This window comes from Camelus bactrianus, chromosome 1, assembly GCF_048773025.1.
Source record: "Camelus bactrianus isolate YW-2024 breed Bactrian camel chromosome 1, ASM4877302v1, whole genome shotgun sequence".
NCBI lineage: Eukaryota > Metazoa > Chordata > Mammalia > Artiodactyla > Camelidae > Camelus > Camelus bactrianus.
This window is the reverse complement of record NC_133539.1, coordinates 120124281-120139865: the sequence shown is the minus strand read 5'-3', so window position 1 is coordinate 120139865 and position 15585 is coordinate 120124281. Positions and strand designations below refer to the sequence as shown.

The 15585-nt window shown below is 40.8% G+C and overlaps 1 protein-coding gene across 11 annotated transcripts in view; it reads right to left on the bottom strand.

Annotated features, from left to right (window-relative positions):
• ANKRD28 (ankyrin repeat domain 28) overlaps window positions 1-15585 on the bottom strand; it is a 221600-nt gene that overhangs the window by 23588 nt on the left and 182427 nt on the right. For 10 of the 11 annotated variants that reach the window (XR_012509591.1, XM_074371999.1, XM_074372009.1 and 7 more), the window contains 8 exons: window positions 15353-15495; window positions 12334-12546; window positions 8805-8883; window positions 7758-7872; window positions 6754-6836; window positions 5331-5394; window positions 3762-3830; window positions 1583-1723 (listed from right to left, as the gene is read on the bottom strand). Coding sequence is in view for 10 of the 11 variants with exons in the window: in XM_074371999.1 (XP_074228100.1) it covers window positions 1583-1723; window positions 3762-3830; window positions 5331-5394; window positions 6754-6836; window positions 7758-7872; window positions 8805-8883; window positions 12334-12546; window positions 15353-15495 (907 nt within the window). In the remaining variant the exon portion in view is untranslated. Of the gene's footprint in view, window positions 1-1582; window positions 1724-3761; window positions 3831-5330; window positions 5395-6753; window positions 6837-7753; window positions 7873-8804; window positions 8884-12333; window positions 12547-15352; window positions 15496-15585 lie in introns of those variants that run through there. The other variant, XM_074372036.1, reaches the window with a different exon arrangement.

The window sequence follows — 15585 nt, the reverse complement described above, 5'->3', positions numbered from 1 at the left end:
TTTAGCGTTAAGAATTCAGGTTTCATGTAATTATCTAAGGCAGGAGGACACGGGGAGATTTCTTTGTGCATGTGTGTGCATATGACCTCGGTGGGGTTTATGGAGACCTTGCTGAGCAACACCCAAATGTCTCGGAAAAGTGGTAACGGACTATCTGTTGGTAGTAGTCATTTTAGGTATAGCCTATTTTAAGAAAACCTATAAATCAAATCCTAAAATTATGAAATTTATAAATCAGAGGACAATCTACTTACCCAAGTTTACAAAATGTTTTCCAATTCACAAAGTCTTTATTACAGATTTTCTTTAAACCTCTACTATCCAAAAACATACTTCAAATAATTTAACTTCTCCCAAAATCTATCTATATCTAAGTATTCTGGTGTATATGAAATTGTATAAAGTGATACATTTCTCTAAACAGAAAACAGTCATCCCTCAGTATGCAAGGGGGATATTTGAGAGCCCATGGGTACCAAAGACTGCAGACCTCCGAGTCCCTTATAAAAAACAGTGCAGTACAAGGACAGAACCCTGCAGTAACACAGCCGGCCCTCCAAATCTGCAGATACGAAACCAGCAGATTCCAAGGGCTGACAGTACATTTTATCAGCAATCTCAAGATGAGGATTTCAGTCATAAATCCAACATAACAGTGTTACTTACAGAAATGGATTTGAAATGAGTTATAGAACTTATAATAAATTAATATTGGTGAACAGTACCATCAAATTATGCTTTTTATTTTGAGGGTAAAAAAGTAAAATTAAAAACCAAAGAAATAGTTCTAGGCTAAATGCAGCCTCCTTGAGTTCTGTTTTCTACTATCATTCCCCAGAAACCATCATCTGCTTTTCCTGCGGGCCCTTGTGCTCCTCACTGGCCCAGACGCTGAAGCTCTCTGCTCTGTCTCCACGGAGATCGTTTTCTTCCGAGAGGGCAATGCACAGTAAAGTACCATCAATGGGTCTGATCAACTCCGGGTAAAATATTAATTATGAGAGAATTTAAAAATTTCTCACTCTTTTGTTTTTATTCATTCTTGGCCAACATTTACTTACTCTATTACCTAATTTGCTTATTTCAGCCATACTGCGTACCAACTATGTGCTGGATTCTGCCAGTTCAATTACCCCTTATTTGGATACCAATTTACTAGCATCCCTTGGAAATACGAACTCTCCGTCTCTGAAGGACACTGGTATCCCGCCTCTGCCCAATCTTCTGACGGCCCCATCCCTGTATCGCTCTCCCTTCCCCTGTGATACTCTCAGGACTGCCGCCTCTGACAAGTCGGAGGGTGAAAGCACGGAGGTGACAGAGATGTGCTTTTCCCGGGAGGACGAGAAGGGACCACAATCTGTCTTCTACCTGATGAGTTCCTAAGGCAGGCTGCTGAGTAGAAATAGGTAGTGATAACCATGTTTAGGAGAGTTTATGAAACCAACTTACTTTCCACAGTAGAGACTCAGGGAAAGACAATACAAAAAAGAAACATAAAATTGCTATGAAAATTGCATCCATTTGGAAGCCGCTGGTCTCCAGAAATGATACTCCCCCACCCTCCTCACGGGACACTCACTTGCCGTCTGTGTCTGACGTGGCCGCGTAGTGCAGGGGCGTGCATCCTCTTTCATCAAGGTCATTCACGCTTGCTCCCGACCCCACAAGAGCAAACAGGCACTGGTAATTGCAGTTGGCAGCAGCATAGTGCAGCGGAGACCTTTCATGCCCAAGTTAATACAAAAAAAAAAAAAAAAAAAAAAAAGTCAGGGACGTAGACTAGGAAACAAGAGCAGAGCTGATCTACCCAGTCAACAAATACTGCATTCACAGCAAGCCTGGGATTGCCTTCTGCCTCGTACTGAGACTTTCAAGGGCTGGACAGAAAGCTAGGAGGGGAAACGAAGATGGCAGGGAGCCTCTAAGAACACAAAATAAGACAGAAACACAATTAATTCCTTCCTGGGGCCCAGGCGGTAACAATTTCAGTCGTCTGAGTGAATGATAGACACCCTTCATGTTCTGCTCCGAAACCTGAACACTGTCTTTTAACAAAGCTTCCCCTACCTATACTGATAAAAATGTGTCATATACAGAGGCAGCAGCTTCTGTCTGGTCTCAGGAGAGGAACAAAGGGAAAGAAAAAGCAGCATTAGAAACGATGCTGTTACATCAACTCTATGGCAGAGCTCCCTGGTAACGTCAGACTTCCCACACAGAAAACACATCGTTCTGAAGACTGTTCACCATGCAGAAGACTTAGAGGACTGTTTTAATTTCTCAAGACTGAATATCTGTAGCTGATTTCTTCCCAGTTACCGAAATGAAACAATGTTACTAAATTTAGGAGTTTTTTTGCCTTTAGATTACAAAACTGTGATGATTCCATGACTATTCATTGAAGAAGACAACAGAAAAGCGAAGGTAGACTTAAGTCTAGAGTTTTCATGGTATAATTTTTTTCTAAAACATCTGCCTGGTGAAATGACAGTACAGCACTATTTTGCTTCATTGGATAACAGCAGAGTATAGCAATAGTATTTTTGAAAATGCATTAGCCCTCACTCTCAAGCTTCTAAACACAGAATGGCTTCAGAAGCCCTGTGTTCAAGTACTACAAATTAATTAATAGAAGCTGGATTAGAATATGCTTACAAAAATAAATTAGCTGTAAAAATACTGCATTCCAAAATCAAACAAAGGGATTTTGGATTTTGTGGGTCATCTGTTCCTTGGACGAGCAGGCTTACGAGGGCAGCGTGTTGCTCAAAGCACTGAGGGGTCAGACGGCGCTTCTTCTCTTCCACACGCGCTTCCGATTCCTGACCGCACGTAACTAGTGACGTCTGCACCCCCACGCCTCACCCTGACACACCACACACTTTCTTGTCACATGCTCTGATAGTTCTCAAACTCCGGTCACATAAAGTTTTGCTCACATTGCCACCTCTATTTTTCATTTTCTTTTTTTATGGCGGTAATACTGGTTTATGACATCACATAAGTCTCATGTGTACAACATTTGATTCAAACTCTGCACACACTACAGCGTGCTCACCTCCATTTTTCAAACCAACTCACACTGCCTTCAGTGCCTTCCCTGAGTGGCTCTACCAGACTCTGGGTCGGTCCCCATGCCAGGTGCTCAGCAGACACCGGTGGCGTTCAGTCCTGCCATCACAGATGCCAGTCCCAGTGAGGCCTGGGCTGAACCCTGAGCATGAGGACAGGCTGAGTGACTACAGAGGGGCCCCGCCATCCACAGTGCTCCCTGCACTCCCTGTCAGGGTGCGCGGGGAGTTAGAGACAGGAGAAGGAAGCACACAGAAATCTGGAACCTGCCCCCACCCTCTCCCTAGTGCTCTGGAACCAGACTCAGGCAGCAGCATCTCTGACAAAGAAGGACCTGAGGGAATGGGGAAGTGCGAGAGTCCCCAGCCTTGTGAGTCTTCTGCGGGAGCACAGGCACCACGGGCTCTGCACTGTCACGGCCGGATTGGGGGCGGGGTGGATTAGGAGGTGCAGAAGTGCTCACAAGGTCAAGCTGGGGCTGGTGCCTGGGGCTGTGGCAGGGGCCCAGCTGGAAGAAGACTGGGTGAGAATGAGTTTTTAGAAGTTATGACTTATTTGGGCCTCTCAACAACTCGTCATCACAATGCAAAGGACACAGAATTATTCAATTAACTCTCAGAAGTCAATTAAGTCATTAAGTAAATAGCGTTATTTAGGCTCTACAGAGGAACTGGATCACGCCCTACCTCCCAAATTTGTCCTTTTTGTTGAAGTCTGCACCAGTATTCAGCAGAAGGTTGAGGCACTCCAAATTCCTATCCAGGAAAAATAGTTAGAAGACATGATTGTCAGTAATTTTATAATGAAAGTGGGAGGTTCAAATAAGCATAATGCATATTTTCAAACGAGAGTAAAGTGAATGAAACACTGATTTTTATTTTATAAAGAATAAAAACACTATTATCTTGATTGTGGTGGTGGTTTCATTGGTGGATACTTGTATCGAAATTCATCAAACTGTACATCTAAAATATGTGTAGTTCACTGTACAGGAACCAAACCACATTAAAGGGGTTGAAAAGAAAGGAACAAGAGCACTAAAATTCATCTTATCTTTGATTTTAAGTTACATTAGCACGTGGAAGGAAGTTAACAAAGGAGTCACGTTTTCACCGTTTAAAAAGAAGTTCACATTTGTAAAAGTTCCTGAAGAGGTTTTAGGAACCTTTAAAATCAAACTTCAAACAACATGCTTAAAACTGAATGGTTTAAATGTCAGTGATTTTTAATACTGAATTAAATTAAAATGGACTGGGGAAAAAAAAACCTCAAACAAGCCTGAAAATACAGATGACGCCCAGGCCAGCCTTCCCCATCCCCCGTCTACACTACAGCTGCTCACTCAGGTGTACCTGTAGTTAGAACTTCAGAGGGCACGGCACACACGAAGGTGTTTCTGTAATTTCACTGTATGATCCTGAACACTAACATCCTACGTTACAGTGAAAACTCTAACTGCCAAGTGACCAGATGTGCATGCTCTTTGCTGTCCCTCGCTCTGCGGGCGGGTGACAAGGGAGTTGCGTTTTAACTGGATGGTTCTTCAGTGACCTTGGAAGACAGGAGGACCTGGCCACACTTTCACAATCCATCTCTTCAACGGAGACTGGCCTAAACCTGCCCTCTGAAACTGCCGGGAATTTTTAAGGAATTATTACGGGAATAAATTCTTGCAAATGTCCTTCTGATAAGTCATCATGAATTAAACGGCTTATCACAGATTTCGGATCTCAATGGTCAAAAGCATGCTTCAGAGACCAAGAGTTTTAAATGAAATTTGCTGTTCATTCAAACCAACTGCCTAGTTTCTTCTAATAAGTAATATTTAAAATTTAGTCCAAAATCTTTCAATCTCAAATTTTCCTCTTCCTGCATATCAGTCCTGAGTAGAGGCCAGATATGAATAGACCACCAACAGTTTTCCCTCAGATTCGGACTCGAAGCCTCAAACACCTTCTCAAAGAGCACGAGTCCTCCCCAGAGCACTCCCACCGCCCGGATGCTCTCATCTGAGGACAGGTCTTCACTCACCCAGGACCGGCTTTCTCAGGGAAAGCAGTGTTCCCTGGTATAGGTTTGTCCTGTCACCCCGATTCACAACTTACTACTTAGCTGGGAGAAGATGAAAAAAGCAATTTTTGAACTTTCTTCTCCCGAACCACTTCTGTTATGTTATAGAGAGAAACAAGATAAAAGGAAAACTGCCATGACCAGCTACCCTTTTCTTTAAAAAGGTAAAAATTTTGTTAACATACCCTCCAGCTGCAGCTGCATGGAGACAGGTCCTGCCAAAATCATCTGGAGTATCTATATCAAATCCTACAAGAATGAATATTATGGCAAGTAAGTGTCAAAAATCATACCCCCCCATCTCAAACAAAACTATGAATTACAAATAGGTACAAAATTACTGAAAATAGATTAATAGTGTACAATGCTTCCCAAAAAAGTTACCACTAAAGGACTGAGGGGTTTTAGGACAAATGCTAGAGTAACTGTTTGAAAGCCAGAGGACACAGTGGTACACTATTAGCCATAAAAAGAAATAAAGTACTGACACGTGTTTATGAGACTGGATGACCCTTGAGAACATTTCTAAGAAATCAGTTACAAAAGACCACATCTTGGGTGATTCCATTTCTATGAACTGTCCAGAATAGGTACGTTTACAGAGATAGAAAGCAGATTAGTGATTGCTCAGGGCTGTGGGAGGGAGGGAATGGGGACTGACTACATATGAGGTTTCTTTTGTTGGGGGGGAAGATGAAATTGTTCTAAAATGCACTGTGATGGTCACACACCTCTATGAATATACTAAAAACACTGACAAAAAAATGGGTGAATTATATGGCATGTGAATTATATCTTAATGAAACTGGTTTTTTTTTTTTGAGAGCCATAGGTACTTTGTTACCTGTAGATTATTACTAACACCGAGGAAAGATTTTTAGAATTCTCTCATAAATAAACGGGCATGTGATTACTTGTGAACACACATACACTTAAAACACTTGAAACACAATTACCTCACTTAAAAGATGTCATTAAGAAAAACTCACAAGTGTCTGTGTCACAATGTTAATTTTTCACTGAAACTTCCCCATAATTCTTTCATCAATCATGAGTATTAATATAATAAAATCTGCTTAACTTTCCTAACACTTTGGGAAATAGAATATTATTTAAAATTAATTATGTATTTAGTAATTCTATGCATTTAATAAGGATCGTAGTTTTTAGTAATATTTATAGAAACCTATTGATCCTGTTTTGTTTCAGACTCACTATGAATGTGTGTAGCATTTTAAAACCCTAGTTAGATATGGCATAAATAATTTCACAAACCTAAATGGCTATCAGCTCTTAAAAAGGAAAGGTGCACGTGAAGATAGTCTGCGTCAAGACGTAAAGCGGCAGCTGTGGAAACAGCCCATATCCCACTCCCTAGCTGAGAGGGAGGACACTGCTGGAAAAATGAGACCCCTCCCAGAGCCAAAGAGAAAATTCAGCCTGAAAATGAAAGGACTCAACATCTTCTATGATGGGTTAATAAAGGACCCATACTTGGACATATCTGTATGTAATTTTGGAATAGCATAGTAAAGAGACTGTATTAAAATGGGGAGGGGGAGTTTGGGGAGGAAAAAGGGGTAATCTGTCTGTGAAGGTTCTACTCACCAGAAGAAAGAAGTTTCCTACAGCAATCTGAGAAACCACTTAAGGCTGCCAAATGGAGGGGGAACATTCCATGTATGCCACGCCTGAAGACAAACACAACCACCACGTAAATTACCAGGAAACAGCTTAGCTTATCCAGCAATCTCCCTCTCTGGGGACGGTCTTTCAGCCTCAGCACTACTGTCGTTGTGGATATGGGGGCCTCTCCTGTGCATGCAGGACGTGCCCCTGGGCTGTACCCACACGGGCCGACAGTAAAACCCTCCTCCCCAGAGGATGATGACCAAGAACATCTAGACGTTTGCCTGGGGAGCAGAATCCATTCTCCCCGCCCCTCCGCTGAGAATCACTGCCACAGGGCAGTGTTCACTGCAGTAATTCCTGTGATGGTAGAAAACTGGAAGCAACCTGTGTTTGCAAATAAGAAGGATGAATAAATTGTGACATCTTTATACCATAATTAAATTTTATAAGACAAATGAATTAAAGTAAATTATAGAGATGAGAAAAAAGCCCAAATTTACATCTAAGTGGCTAAATCAACAACTTCATGTAAAGAAAAGTTGCAAAAAAGTATACAGCAGCATACCACTTACAGAAACTTTAAAAGATGATTAAAAACATGTTAATGAGCATATAAAAATGTAATAAAAAAATAGAAACATACAAAAGAATGATAAACATCAGTTTAAGTAGGGTGTTTATGCCTGTAGAGCATGCAAGAGAATCCATCCTTTAAACAAAATCTTACATGGAAACTTATATTACTTAAAATCTAGAAAGAACTGGGATAAAAAATATGAAAATACCCTATGATGGCTTACCCAATGAAATTGTATTAAACATTTTCTTTTACCACATAGCCAATAGAAAGGGGAAAAAGCTCAAGCAGCGAATACCACACTGAGGACAAAACCCACATCTTCACTTGAGGCATCTAGAAAAGCACGCGTCTGCCCGGCGTGTTCCCCCACCACAACATCAGCACCCGGGGAAGCACTTACTTTGCAGTGTCAGCACCACTTGTAATAAGCGTGTTGATGAGCAGCTCATGGCCGTACCTCGCTGCTATGTGCAAAGGGGTGTTTCCGTTCTTATCCTCACAGTCGATCACAGCGCCTGCAGCAAAGGGCGGACTGTCAGACATAGGACTAGGTAAAGATCAAGGCACATCTATCACATGCAAAGTAATATAAAACACTAGTCAAGGCACAAACTGATGGGTACAGCAACTGAACTACAGATTTCATGCAAGCACATTTAATTGGGCCAGGCACTGGGGTTACAGATTTTATACTTAAAGCAATTTCGTGGACTGAGCATAAGACTTTAACAGATTTAGGAATGACAACAGGCTTCTGGGGTCCCTGTGTTTGGAAACCATAGCATTAAAACAAAATTAAACACATTTCTCTAGAGCAAGACTTTTCCCAGCTTTAATGTGCACTCTACACGTTACAGAGAAGACTGCATGCAGTGCTGCATGAACTACCGGATCATGAGACTATCCCTACCTTTTCCCTGCAAAATCAGAATAAATATTCTCCTGAGGGCTACTAACAAAGAGTTCCTTGGAACATGGCCTGTGAAATGCTGCTTTAAAGTAATGTACTAAAAGTTCTTTTTATTTAAAAGTTTAGCTTGCCTAGTACTAATTCAAATGCAAAAGAATACAAGTTCAGGAAATGAATAAAAATCCTAAAAAGAGTTAAAATATTCAAAAGGGGAGAAAGAAATGCAACCGAGTTTTAACATATAATACAAACTGCAGCGGAAAGGCAGAGTTTCCTACCTAGCAATGCTTTTAAAGAACTCAACACTAACTGCTAGAGAAATTATTATTTACAATCTAGGGGAAACAAAAATAAAAAGGAACATAATTTCAAAAGATGCAAGTACATGGCATCTTAAATTCTTTATTATCTGATTTCCATGAGCCCTGATACTAAATGTAAAAAATGTATACACCACTATGACAATTCCTCAGTACCATTCATTTTGTGGATGCTTTTACTACATTTAAGAAAAAAACACACAGAAATACTTTTTACCACTCTGGATAATGGTTTGGGATCTGGAGAATCTACCGTGGAGGGCAGTCATGTGCAGTGGGGTTTTCCCATCTTTGCTCTGAAATAAACAAGCAAGAGATTAAAACTCCTTCTTAGATCCGTAACATGTATTCGCTGGTTTTATTTTGAATATCCTTTTACAACTTTATTTTGTGTAAAAAGTACTCCTCAAGCATTAAGTTTAACTGAAGCCTCTGGCGGTAAAACAGCTGTCCAAAATTATGAATTAACTTTTTACTATGTGTACCATAAAGCACAAATATACAAAAAAACTCAATAAAAAAAGCCCTGAGTGGTGGGTATGGTGTAATCATATCATTCCTATTTCACAGATGGGGGAACGGAAGCAGAACGGCATTCGATGATTCACCCAAGGTCACAGAACGGAGTGGTACAGCCCAGATGTGCTTCCCAAGCTGCAAACATGTCACATTGCTACAATTCCTTTGTTGTGAGAAAAGCTGACTCCCTCCTTGACCAAGGAAAAGCGAATGTTAGAATTAATTTCAGCCACTATAAATCACTTAAAAAACTTTATATTATTTTGTTTACAATTATTTGTAATAAATATGTTAGCTATTTTCTCAAATTACTTATAAGCCTGAGTTAGGTGGCATCTTTTATTTTGAGTTAAGTAAAGTCTTTTCTTCCCTAAAATTGTTTTGTTAATCAAAACATACATGTGACCATCACAAAGGAAAGAAGTATTTGGGGTATTCTGTTTATCTGACCAAAATTTAGAGTAGAGGGTGGGGTGGGAAAAGGTTTTTATGCAAGTGATACAACCAATGCTGTGGGGTTCATGCTAAGCAAGGTTATGAAAACCAGACTTACACTGCTTTTTAAAAACCATTCATTTTAACTCTACGTAGGACAACCAATTTAAAACTTACAAATTGAATAATCACACAGCTAAATTTCCTTCCAATTTCTAGTCATCACAAGTTGATCAAGGACAGGAACATCAATATGGAGAATGGGATGGAAGAAGAGATGGAGAAAGGTGACTTGATAATCAGGAGAACATGAGGGTCAGCAAACAGAACTATTTTTATAATACAAGGCAAATGTCAAAGCCTTAGCTCCTCAGGCAAGCAACAATTTGATAAGCACCAATGTGACAAATAAACAAAACACAGGGGTCAGGAATAAAGATGTCTTCTTGAATGAATATACATTCTTATTGGCTGAAAACTCACAGCTACCAACAATTTTTATATAATTTTAGAGTTGGAAGGTACCTTAAAAATTATTAACAAGATGGGAAATGTGTTTCAATGAACTTGGCAGTAAGATAATCAGACAATTGCAATTAGCAGGATGTCCTATGTCCTCAGACAAGATCAAAGCAACTTCCCTGAAATCTATTTTTAAACCATCGTCATAGCCTGTTGCCTTCAAATCTACTTAACCACCACATCTTAACTGCTTTGCTAAAAAATTCCCTCGTAAAATACACCACTGAATTTTCTAAATCATTAAGGAAGTAACTTGGAATAGGACCACAGGTCTGAGCATGCTAAGTGAGCCTCTTGCAGAACTGATTCTCTTTCCTACATTTCAAAAGAAAATACACACTTAAAAATAACCAAAGGTACTAGAGTCAGCTATGTAGGCAATGACGTATGAACCAAGAGATTAATTATCAAATTGTAGTAAATATTCCTACCTAAATGGTACTGTATACAATAAACAGAAAGCCTAATTTTTACCTTTTAAAGACAGCACCATATAAACTAACAAATGTGCAATAAATAGCTAATGACAGAGGTAAGCATCCCCTCCTCTAGGACACTTCATATTTATATTAGCAGAGATGATTTTAACTACAGCTACTTTATCATAAACAGATCTCCTAGACACTAAAAATATTTGGCTGACATCTTCTCATTTGAAGAATGTTAAGGTAATTTCAAAATTTTTATTTTTAAAATAGCCTGCTCTTCATTAAAAATTATTAGTAGGCCTTTGAGGAAATAAGTGAAAAATCCCCCCCCCGCAAGATTTTAGGTATTTTTTCTGGGCATTGATTACCCAAACAGCAGGAATCCTTCAAATCAAAATAAGTAGTTCAAACTAATTATCAGTAAACTTCTAGCAGTTATTTAAACTACTAAAAAAACTATAGTAGGGGATTTGATTGAGGACTGAAAGCTTTAAATGTATATTCTTAAAAGAGGCACTGTAACCGTAGTGGGTTCTTTCAGGTCTCTCGCGCCCTCTCCTCCCATGGGTGGATACGTACGAGTCCTGTCCTTGAGCTGGGACAGGGAATTTAGAGCAATGACCTAATTATAGACGGGCCCTCCGCCGCCACAGCTGTCAGAGTGGGTCAGCGGCATCATTAAAGGATGTTCTAAAGTTAGAGTGAGAACTGGACTCCCTTCTTGACCAGTCTGACAGACACTGGCTCACCACACCTACCGAAGAAGCTGACATTTTATGTAATTAAAGTGCTGGAAACACTTGAAGCTTAAATGTTTTCACTAATCCCGAATGGTTCAATTTTGTTTGTGGTTTTCTTTAAACCACAAGATATAGTCTGGCAAGTGCTCAAAGAATGAAGTACTGAATTAACACAGAAGCAATCAGTGAAAGCATCCTGGAAAATATACAATGATGATTACACATTATAAAGTAGTTATGCTCAGCACTGTGGCTTCATGTGTGTTCCCAAAGAACTAAGCACTGAAGGTACATTTATGTTGGCTCCAGAATTTCTCCGTATTTCTAAAAGCCAAATGCTCACTCTTGGAAGTGACTGATCAAAGACCCAGAAAGCAACTACTCCTTACACATAAAACATTGATTCTACCATTGTGAAAACTTTCAAAACAGAGAAGTTGGAAGACTCCCACAGTAAACAGCCATGTACCTACCACCTAGACTCTCTACCACCACCACTGCACTGCAGCGAGAATTATCACACACCAGCCTCTCCGCCCACCAGCCACCTACCCACCTGACTATGTGACGCTTTTCAGAGTTAGCTGCGGATGCCACTGCACATTAGCTCCAAACACTTCGGTATGCATATCACTAACCTGGCTTCAATATACCAATACATATTCAGCTTGTAACCTTCTAAGGGAAAATTTACACGCAATGAAGCGGGTAAATCTTAAATGTACCACTTCATGAGTTTTGACTAAAGCTTATTTATACAACACAAAGCCTGCAAAAGACAGGACGTGACCATCAACCAGAAGGTTCCCTTATGCCCCCTTTTCACCAGTCCCCCCTCCCACAGGCAACAACTGTTCCGTTTTTGATTTTTACCCAACTATAGCGTTTGGAACCTCATACAAGTTGAATTTTGTCTGTTCTAAGACCTTATAGAAATGGAAATAGTGAATATATTCTGGTGCAAGGCTTTCACTCAGCATAGTATTTTTAAGATTCATCTGTGTGTATCAGTGATTCATTGCTGTTTATTGCTGAAGGGCATACGCTACTGACTCCAGTGAACTCCTGAGCACTGCATATGGATTCTGATTTTCTCTCATACCTTCATATTGACATCGGCCCCATTGCCTACTAGAAGCTCTAAACACAGTGCTCCATGAGTTGATGCAGCAGCAAAGTGCAAAGGAGTAAACCCTTTCTCGTTCTTCTGATTGACGTTAGCACCACAGTCTATAAGTTCATTCACGACAACGTCCTGCCCATTGTAGCAGGCGACATGAAGAGGTGTGTTTCCATAGGCATTTGGTTCGTTCATCTGTTGGAAGGAAAAAATGCCAATGTTAAAGCAGTCTTCCTAATCACCATTGTTGCGAGCTACTCTGGCAACGCTGTGGCTGACAGCAAATCACTAAAGTGAGAAACAAACGGATAAATACACAGATAAGGCTTATAACAACTTTAAAGTTCTTTAAAAATAATGAACACAGCAGCACTGTGGTATCAAATGGATTTTGTACCTCCAGGGAATATAATTCATACGTACGTCTACTTCATGACAAAACTGAATGATTCCAAGAGATATTTGAGGAAAATGAAAACTAAAATAATGTATTTTTAAAAGCCTACTAGGTAAGGGACAATTATAGAATTAACTTGAATAATCAAGACAAGTGAACATAAACTGAAAATTCTGAGATACATTGAAAAACATGCATATTTTCAGCTGTTTTGCTCACAGCGACAAAAGATTAAAGCTGATAAATTAGCAGAGACCAGAATTTTTAGAAACTGAGTGACAATCATTTCTGTAACCAACTTGGACTCTAGGTTATCTTCCAGACTCACATGTGGGCATTTTACCAAAATAAGCGTGCTCTAGACAACACACTCAACATTGTGAAATAATTCACAGGACTCAAGCTCTTTTCCTATTTCTTAGAAATAAACTGGATGACTACTTTAAAGTTTATGTGACCTCTTTGTAGTGAGGAATTTCACCTTTGTCCCGTCTTCTGGGAGGTCATGTATGGCACACCTGGCGACCCTGGATCTGAGGGGGGGTTAGGCATAGCTGACAGCCTTTAGAGTAAGGTCCCAGGCACCACATAAACTAACCACGTGACTGAGGGGAGGGGCTTTGGGTCCCTTGGGATCAGGAGACTTGGAGACTGAAATCAACCACGTGAGCAATTCTGATCAGTCAGCCACACCCATGTCATGGAGCCCCAGTAAAACTGTGACCACAAAGCCAGGTGGGCGCCTCTGCTGGGCAGTACTTTGTGTACAGCGTCACCCACTGATGCCGGGAGAGCAAGGAGGCCTAACCCCATGGAGGGGCTGGGGGCGTGGGGTGGAAGCTCTGTGTTCACAGTGCTCCTGGATGCTGCCTGTGGATCTCTTCCTTTGGCTGTTCTTAATCTGTATCTTTTCTGTGTAATGAGCCACAACTGTGAGCATAACAGCTTCCAGTGGGTTTTCTGAGTCCTTCCAATGAATTATCCAAGCTGTAGTCGGCTTTGGGAAACTCTCAGACCTCTGGCTGGTCAGAAGCAGAGGCAGTCTGGTGCGGAGGCTGTGCCCTCTAACCCTGTGGTTTGCCCCAATTTAGCACAACTGTACTTTACATTTTCTTTTCTCAGGTCCTTAGTAACAGAAATTGGAGGAAGTGAAAAAGCAAACCTAACTTAAGTCAAGTTACTCAGACTTCATCACCAAAAGCTGGCAGACATGGAACAGATTCTCCCTCAGAGCTTGCAGAACTTTGAGAAGTTAAATTAATTGTTTTAAGTCACCTGTATTGTCGTAATTTATTATGTCAGCTCTACGAAAACTTAACAATCACACCATTGGAGGCCACATGTCACTAAACGGCTCTGAGTCTGACCACTTTTTTTGAGGGACACTCTCACCAGAGTTTATGTTATTTTGCTGTCAATAAAATAAGCTTTCAGAACTGCACCAGAATGAACTTGAAACAGTGATGAGAAACAAGGCTGCCTCATTCATCCAGATCAAAGGTCTCTAAGACATTATGTGACTCCGTTGAGACAAAGCTGTGAGAACTGTGGGCTTAAAACAAAACTACCCTCTGTTTGCACCCTACAAGAGTCTACCTGACAATGTATCTCAATGTCCGGCCCCCACACTTTCCGTAACTACTTGTGTGTTTTGGACTGAGTGTCTCACATAGTCCTGAAGTTGAGTCTACTCAGCTCTACACGGTGTCACGTAGATTCTTCATCTAACCAGAATACCTCCTACATTTCTATTTGCAGCCGATCTAAACTACTCTTTCTATTTAATCTGTGTTTTAAAGAACCAGATGAGTTTGTCAAAAATGTACCTAAAATAAGGGTAAATACACTAAGAGTGGGTGCAAAGAAGATGTGCCGAGAGGCTGGACTGTGGGAGCTGGAGGTATCCTTAGCTAGCTCAGGTCCGGAGTCAGACACGTTCAGATGACGCAGCAGCCCTTCCTCACAAACAGCAGGGGACTCAGAGCCGCCAGGCCAGGACCCCCCATTCTCCTGCCTCCCTCCGACCGATGGCCGGTGCTGTGAACAGCGACGGTCACCTACAGGGAACAGGAGACACACTGGGCAAAGAAGGCTAACACCTACCCAGCCATTTAGGAAGAATAATCCAAGCATGTCTGATCTGTGGGTTTCCTCAGCTGAAACAAAGCTACAGGGCCTAGAATGTGATGGAAAGGAAAAACTTCTGCCAATTAATTGTTCACCTTTGGAATGTGTTTTACCTCTTTTTTTAAAAAATTTTTTTTCTTTTGGTAGGGGGAGATAATTAGGTTTATTTATTTACTTATTTTTATAGGAGGTACTGGACACTGAACCCAGGACCTCGTGCATGCTAAGCACACACTCTACCACTGAGCTATACCCTCCCTCACTGTTTTATCTCTTAATATACTTTGACTGATTTCATATCTTGGTCAGATATCAGTGTACCATACAGTATGCAAAGGACTATAAACAGAAAAGCATTAGAAGACAAAAACATTATTGTAAGAAATTGTCTCCTGAATCTGTGTAACATGCACCACCACTGACAGCACAGACACACAGGCGCTCCGTCCCTTTGCACTGCTCAGCCGGTGCACCTACATCAACCCCCAGGTCTAGAAGGTACTTGACGACGCTGATCATCCCGCTGGAGGCTGCGGCGTGCAGGGGCGTGTACGACTTCTTATCCTTGCACGTCACCTCAGCGCCATGTGCCACAAGTAACTTCACCACTTCAATGTGACCTGAAATGTGTTTATGAAGAAAAAATACAGATGAGTACAGGGAAAATATGAAATATAATCCTGCGCATCTTTAAGGAAAGGTAAAAATGC